The sequence below is a fragment of the Acyrthosiphon pisum genome, chromosome A2, assembly GCF_005508785.2.
Source record: "Acyrthosiphon pisum isolate AL4f chromosome A2, pea_aphid_22Mar2018_4r6ur, whole genome shotgun sequence".
NCBI lineage: Eukaryota > Metazoa > Arthropoda > Insecta > Hemiptera > Aphididae > Acyrthosiphon > Acyrthosiphon pisum.
The window spans coordinates 59,916,136-59,924,525 of record NC_042495.1 but is presented as its reverse complement, the minus strand read 5'-3'; the positions used below and the strand labels follow the sequence as shown (position 1 = coordinate 59,924,525).

General features: G+C 28.3%; 1 protein-coding gene across 2 annotated transcripts; it reads right to left on the bottom strand.

The window, feature by feature from the left end:
* Window positions 1-2,395: 2,395 nt before the first annotated feature.
* LOC100165169 (transient receptor potential cation channel protein painless) lies at window positions 2,396-7,412 on the bottom strand. 2 transcript variants are annotated; one of them, XM_001950142.5, is made up of 4 exons: window positions 7,275-7,412; window positions 5,431-5,523; window positions 4,787-5,351; window positions 2,396-4,731 (listed from the first exon to the last, which is right to left on the bottom strand). In XM_001950142.5, exons 3-4 carry the CDS (start codon window positions 5,338-5,340, stop codon window positions 2,454-2,456), a joined length of 2,832 nt encoding a protein of 943 aa, XP_001950177.2. In that variant the 5' UTR covers window positions 5,341-5,351; window positions 5,431-5,523; window positions 7,275-7,412; the 3' UTR covers window positions 2,396-2,453. The 2 variants fall into 2 exon arrangements, with proteins under 2 accessions (XP_001950177.2, XP_029346868.1); XM_029491008.1 differs by lacking the exon at window positions 7,275-7,412 and adding an exon at window positions 7,088-7,263.
* Window positions 7,413-8,390: the final 978 nt, after the last annotated feature.

Sequence of the window (8,390 nt, the reverse complement as noted above, 5' to 3'; positions counted from 1 at the left end):
AAAGAAGTCTCTTCCTGGGTTTCGAGTAAAGTCTGTATGACAGCGTATATAGGTGGACGTGTGCAATAAAACTGTCTATTAAAACTTAAAAGTCCGACGAAAACTTTCTGCGGCATTAGTAGTCCTAAAAATGAAAAATTATGCATAATATATTTTCTGAAATGTTCAATATTTGTTGTACAAATTTACCTAGGATGTTGAGATGGTTCTTTTCCCCATAAAACTGGAGGAAATAAACAATCTGGTTCAACATATGTTTTTAAAATATAATCTGCAAATCTATGACCATAAAATTCATTTGGACATAACGCCACAAGCTGTATAAAACCATCTTCTACTTCTGTATGTTGCAGAAATGGGAGTCCGAAAAACATTTTCAGCTAATTACCAAATTCACTATTCTCGTCTTTTTAAGCATTCTTTAAAATTTTATCTTCATTAATCTAGAAACACGTTATTAAAAAAAAAATGTTCAACCCTTAGTTTATAATTTGTTAAAATTCTAATTTTAAAATTTTTTCACTTAAATTTCGAGGACAATTTAAAAATTAATTACATATTTCTAAAAATTTCTAAAGGCCATAACTAGCTGAAAAAGAGTTAAAATTTTTCAAAAATTGTACCATTTGTGGAATATGCTAAAATAAATATTCGGTAAAAATTTCAAGATTCTACGGTTAATCTAAAATAGTAAATATAAAATAAATCTAAAATAGTAAATAAATCTTTATTTACGCCACCAAGCTTGAGCTAAATGAAAACGGCAACCAAACATCGTAACACCGGGAAATGTTTCACGTACAGTTTCATGTGCACCGATTTCAAAATCTAAATGTAGATATTAATTTCTAAAACTTTAGACGTAGTTATTAGGCACAAATCCTTTAAATAATTCCACATGTCAATGTAAGTTGTTTTTGATTTATTTTCTAAGAAAAAGAAAACTAGTGGAACATAATATCTATTTTGATAACAGTGTATAGTATACATTTGTAAAAAATTATTTGGTGCAAAATCAAAATCAATAGCCATAGCCGATTTTTATATGGCAAAGTTTGGCAACGTTGCGCAGAAAAATAAAAACTGAGCGTTCTCAATCGTAATAGACAAAAGAGTCTAAAAAAGGTATCGCCAATAATGACCGTTCTCAATAGTATTCCTGCCCTAAAATTGTAATGAAATGTCCTTAGAGTATAATTCGATATTTGAATTTAAATTTAATACGTCCATTACAGTAGATTCATTGACTTAGGTTAGGTTCATTGACTCAATGACAAGGGACACTCGACATCTACAACTATTTACTTCCCCAGTTATTTTTCCTTTGGTTAAGTGTTATCATTCACCAAACTTTTAAAAATGTTGTTATAATAAATTGATAAATAAGAATATTTAATATCATTAATAAACGAATCAATCCTTAAATTAAATTTTTTTAGATATGCTTATAACTCTATACCATAATATGTCAAGAATTAAAAATACATTTTTATTATAAATAATCAGAAAACATAGGTATTTAAATTGCATTTATTTATTAAAATGTTTTATTATTAATAATTGAAAATGACAGTTAGTAGGTACTTACACTACTTGGTAGTATTTTTTAAAATTTTATATTAAACATAATATTATAATTAAATCAACATATAAATATACTAAAGTTCAAACCAATATAAAATAAATAATAAAGTTAAAGTTTAACTTAATCCATTTTTGGAATTAAATATTATAATTTACCTGCATTCTTACCATTATATAATTTTTATTATTATTGAGTAAACGTCATACATACATAATGTGGTAAAAATGTAAAATTATTGAAAAACAAAATATAAACAATAATAAGATAGGTAACATCAACTTTAAACATTTTAAATTGCATTTACTGCTAAAAAAATAACATATAATATTGTGTTTAAATGTAAGAGTCTAGTAACAATAAATTATAAAAAAAGTATATATTATGAAACAATTAATAAATATACTATAAATCAGTTAACAACATTAATCACAGTTTAAGATAACTACTTACTTAAAAGTATTAAAATACAATGTTTTTTGCTCTTATAAAAATGTATAAAAAGATAAATATTATTATTATATGTTTAAAGTTAAATTATTTAACAAAATGGTTACCAAGGCATTATGATAGTTAAGATTAATATTATTATAAAATATATAAAAATTAAAATAACAAAAACTTATTGTCATCAAAATTATAAATTTGAACATTTATGAAATATTGTTATACAATAATCTTATATTAGAATTGTATTATTGTTTTAATATTATAGTTTTTAAAATGTCTAAAATGTATGCATAATATTGATTTTATGTTTAATGTGTTTCGAGAAATTGTATACCTACAACCTACAATAAAATGTGAACTAGGTATTACTATTTTGGCTGACCGTAAACAATAAAATAAGAACTATTAAAAATCATATTTTTTAGCTTTTGTATGATCCATTTAACACATGGAAATTACTAGACGAAGATATCGAATCTATTTCACTTCTTGTGTTCATTGCATTTAACATTTTTTTAATTTCTTCTACTGACTTTTCTACGGTTTTAAATTTTTCAATAAATACATCAAGAATTTCCATACAACTTTTCTCAGCACCCTCTGAATTCAGTTTAATTATTGACTTAGCTTCATTGACAATTTCTTTCTCAAGATAATAACCTTGACAATTCGCAATACACCCTATTTGACTTTTTTTTGTTGATGACCCAAAGTCGACAAAGTTTCTCTGATTAGTTAAAATTTTTATTTCCGAATCTTGTAGAGCATCTGGAAATAGCCTTATTTTCAGATAAAACCGTCTTGTACATACTGAAGGGATACTGTATCCATAATTATTTACGTGGTTTTGAGCTTTACGAGTCCACGAAAACGGGTCACCTAAAGCCATTTTTTCGAAGTAATGTATAAGTTTAACCCGGGACACGTGAGCGACGATTTCCGCATCAGCTCTAATTGCTTGGGTGTCACTCACGGCAAGACCATTAAGAAGATTTACTAAGACAATGGCGATAAGAAATATAAATAAAAGAAATAATGCATGACTAACTATTGGATGCAAACTAAAAGGCAGTGAACCAAATGTATCGAATTCCCCGGTCAACATAACGATAGTTTTGAATGTCGCTGAGCTAGGATAGTTAAATTTGTTATCGGTGTCTGCGTCATTTCTAAATAACATGTAAAAACTTAGGGCAAATGCTATTATTAATATTGAATACCATACTAGAAATTGTAAAAAATTTTTAGTAACGCGCTTAAACATCTCTAGGTGGATGGCAAGCGCTGGATGTCTACCAACAAGAAGTATAAGTTCCCCCCACGATAGTAGAATGACAATGGCAGATATTTGGTTTCTATTTGATATACAAGACATGTCACGCAATAATAAAAATGAAGTCAAAACAATGAGACTTATTTCCAACCAATTTTCTAAGCTCATTATGTACGTAAATGGAGATGAGATCAACTGGAATAATTCACGAAATATTAAAGCAATAAGGAATCCCAATACCATAACCCACAAATAAACAGCTGTATCACAACTAAATGGCACACTGTTCGTGGAGAATTCTGTAATATTATTTTGTGTGAGTGACAAATTGCTATTTTGACCACCTATTTTAAAAGTCAACAGCGTGTAAATGGTTAAAAGTGCCCAGAATCCTATATAAAATGCTAAATTCACTTTATAATATCTTTTTATTGCAAACCATTTTAAATGGAGGAAGCTAGTTAATACAGGGTGTTTTAGAAGAGGCCTAAGTTCTGGAACTTCACTTATATATAACAATGGATCAGTTTCAGGGATATTTTCGGGAATATACTCTAGGCCTTCTAATTGTGATTGATAATTATCAATATCTTTCTGTTTGTAAACTTTTGGGGGGCATAAAAAATTGTATGAACATATAATCTCGTAGTTAATATCTTTTGGAGATTTCCCGTTTGATTTTATGCATTTATTTAAATGAGATTCTAATATATTAGGACTGATATCAGCAAGTGGAGGATCTCCAAGTACGTTCCTTTTCCCTATATAAGCCCCTTTTTCTAACAACGATAATATAGAATCTCGATCGCCTATTTTTGCTGCGTAATGTAGACAAGTATTACCTTTATCATCTGATTGATTAATATTAAGTTCAAGAGGATTGGTTTCGCTTTTTCTTAGTAACATTTTAAATGATCTTTCATGATCACATAAATCAGTATTTACATCTAATGAGTTATGGTCTTCATCAGAACCTTTGATTACTTCAAGGAGTGCTGTACTGTTACTTGTTTGATAACATATACATTTTCTACTATTCAAAAACAATTGTATGATATCTGCAAAACCTCTGAACGAAGCAATAAAAATTGCATATTTGGTATTAGATGGACATATACCATTTGGATCTACATCAAGATTGAGTAAAACTTGAACAACTTTTGGTAAGCCAAAATCACACGCATATTGAAGATAAGTGTGCTTTCCATCATGATTGTTAAGGTCAAGTTGTTTTGTGGAAGTTATATGTGAAATAAATCCTTCTATGTCATTTGAGTAGAGATATACAAACGGGTTATCGCAGTGATGAGTGATATTTCGTGTACCTTCTGGTGGCATTTCTTCCGAAAGATGTGGATATTTTTCCTCTATCACACTTCTTAACGATTTATCCCAAATGAACATATCCAAGTCAACTTTTGGACACCTAAAAAAAAAAACACTAAAATAAGTTATTTAGAGGTTATTTTTTACGTACTTACCTAATAAATGCCATCATTAGTTCATCATTTTTTTTCTTTGAAGTAGCTGCCAAGTATGCAGGAGTAAAGCCTTTCCTATTCAATTGATTTGCTTTGATATTATTAGAATTTAATAGCAATTCTGAACATTCAGCATTTCCAGATTTTGCTGCAAGGTGTAAAGCCGAATTCCCATCACTATCTAATAAATTTATATTGGTTGGAGGATGTTCCAATAATACTTCTAACGCGTCTTTACATCCATTCGCAGCCGCTAAATGTATCGGAGCCTTTTTCCGATTTTTATTAATAACGTTTACGTCTACTCCTACCGAACATAGTATTCTGACAAATTCTGATCTACCCGTCGATATACAACATATATCTAATATTGTGCCATGATAAGGTTCGTCAAATATACTATCCAAGTCTATAGATGAATTTCCTAACCCTATTTCAAGGAGTTTTTTGAATAAATCTAAATCATTTGATTGAACGGCTTTGAGAAGTTGATCGTTTGATCCAATTGAACACACGTTGATTAATTCAACGTTTTCCATTTTAAGGTTTGACATTTTTTTCAGACCTAAATATAAATAAAAACAATTTATTTATTAATATATTATATTTAATTTCCATATACCAAAAAAGTTGCTTAAATATACCTGTTTTAATGTGACCTGATAGTTATTACTCAAATGATTTTTGTCAGGGCAGTCAATGTTGCAGGTGCATGACACCATAGGTAAACTCGTAAACTATAAATTAATATTAAATTATTTAGGTTAGTAGTCTGTTAGTACAAACAAATAACAATTTATATTTCATGAAATAATGGTGAAATGAACCTAAATACCTACACTAATTTTATTTTATTTGTATACAAATTATTAGGCGACAGTAAAATTAATATAATTGCCCTCGGGTCTCAATTATAGTCATATGACATAATGACAATCATTTCATTTCCCATTTGTATCCATGGAAATGTATTCCATTGCCACAACGGACACAATAAACTTATAATCGATTCATTATATATTACCATTTACGATTTACCAATAATGATAACATTGAACTAAATTAAAATATTGTATGTCTACCAATCTACCTATAAAATATATATTTGAATGAAAACGTAAAATTAAAATAATTAAATAAATAAATTATACGTTTTTATTCAAATATTATATATTTTATAGTTTAAATTTTATCGAGATACAAATTTATAATTATTTATTATTTTTAAAATGTATAATGTTTGTTTGTTGTTTTTTTAGTAGTAGTCTTAATAGTTATAAAAAAATCAATATAAGTGATGTAATGAAACACTATTTATAAATTACTACAGACGCATTCGGATTAGGTATACATTACGTCAGAAAATAAAGATTGTACCTAAATTATATTGTTTTTTTAACAGTTTGCTGTAACTTTAGTCTATGACTTATTATTTTTATTTAGCTACTACATTTTAACTCCAAAATTATGATACTACATATTATTATTTTAAAACATAATAGCCTTTGTATTTTATGTGAGTGTTATGAAATAATTTGAATAAAAAAATTAAACATATTTTGACCAGTAATCTTTCTGTAATAAAGTCAAATACAAATTACAAACAATATTGCCGATCATTATAAATTAATAGTTGAACAATATTTATATTAGTTCTAAAATAACTAATATCGTACATTTTATTAAGTTTATGAAGTGTTTCACGTTAAATATACAGTTATAATTATTTATTAGTTGGCACTGTTAGCAGGTAGTCCAAACATTTAATTAGATACTTAAAATATATTGGATAATTAATTTAATTTAGCGTTAAACAGATAAAAATATAATAATAACCTGTTAATCTATGTGTATAACAAAAAAAGTGACTACATAAAATAAAATATTATATCTACTCCAGAAAAAACTAAATAATTTTTTATCATAAATAAATTATAGGTGAGTAGGTAATAGCTTATATGTAAAAATGTATACCTAGGTACTATTATTTATAATTTTGATCATGCAAAGCAGTTTTAACTAAAACCAATGATATAAGTAATAATAATATTTAAATTGGTTGATTTTACGAAACATTTTTTTGTAGGTAGGTGAACAATGTGTATGATTATTAGTGTGTTTAGGTAACTCGTAACTATTAACTGTGAATTTTTACTCAATTTTTTGTTATACGAGTTTATGACTTATGCTCTTTCTATATTTGTTATACACCGGATAATTTGTTTCTAACTGCCTATGTAAACCAACTTTTTCGAACAGTGCTAAATCAATATAATAATAATAATAAAAAAAAATTGTTACCTATTTTAATTGATTTTAGGTTTTACAAATATTTGGCACGTTTTCGTACACTATAATTCCGTCACATAGCAGGTACATATCATAATATTTCATACTAATATTATATTTACACAGTATAATAATAATCCGCGACTATTGTACGCCCAGATTTGGTTTATTTAGCTGTAGAAAATTGAGATGTACTTACTGTAGGCGGTTCAGAATGAGCACATCGAACACGCACACACACACGTCACGCACACACACACACACAATAACGATATCACGTACACCGTACACGGTACACCCAGCACGACTGAAACGAACGTCGGTGGTAAGCACTAAACAAGTCGCTATTGATACAGGACGTCGGCCGATGGTTCCCCACCAACGAAAATAATAATAATAAAAAAACACAGAATAATATTATAACAATCGGACAACATTCTAAACCGTCTCCTACGCGTAAACATGTACACAGTGCGTATACGCCGCCGTAGTTCGGATACTGTACGGGGGACCTCTTCATACAAAAAATAATTTCGTTCAATGCCGCCGCTAGAGTCATTTTATGTTATGCAGTCAGCGCAATAATATTTTTAGTAGTAAACCACTGCCTGGATTCGTTTCGGCGCGTTATACTTGCCGGCACTCCACGTCAGGTAAAACAAAAATTGTAGATTCTTCATAATATGTCTTTCATTCGTATACCTAAGTTTTTATTTTGACAATCATAAAATATAATATTATTGAGACTAATGCTATTTAAATATTATATAATATAATATTATCACTGTCAATGATCCGTTAGTCGAGAACATTATCTATATAACATTATAGTCGCTTTTTCTGTATGCGTAGACATTATACATAGTGCGTACACCGTAGTTCAGATGCTGTATGGTGGACCACTCCGTAAAAAAAAAATAATTTTGTTCAATGCCGCGGGCGATGCAGTCAGCGCAATTCGTGATAGTAAACCACTGCCTGGATTCGTTTCGGTGATTTACGTGTCCACAGTCCACACTTCTCATGTAAAATAAAAACAAACTCATTCTTTGGTATGGGTTCATCCGTCATCGTATTACACTTATGTGTGGAATTTTAGATTCCATATTATTAGTTATTATAATAAATAATATTATTACAGCTGTAGCAGGCACACTTGTTGGTATTTCACCAATTTATTTCCATTACGATATGTGTAGTGTTTTTATTTTAACAATGTATTATAACATACAAATATGAAAAATGATATTATCAACTATAGGTACCTAATGATATAAATATATTATATTATATTATCATTGTATAATGTATATAA

Excerpts from the sequence above, each read along its gene's own strand:
- LOC100165169 (XM_001950142.5), bottom strand. The coding sequence starts at position 5,340 with ATGTCAAACCTTAAAATGGAAAACGTTGAATTAATCAACGTGTGTTCA. Across the intron at positions 4,732-4,786 it reads CTAATGATGGCATTTATTAG|GTGTCCAAAAGTTGACTTGG; the intron begins GTAAGTACGTAA and ends TTTTTTTTTTAG.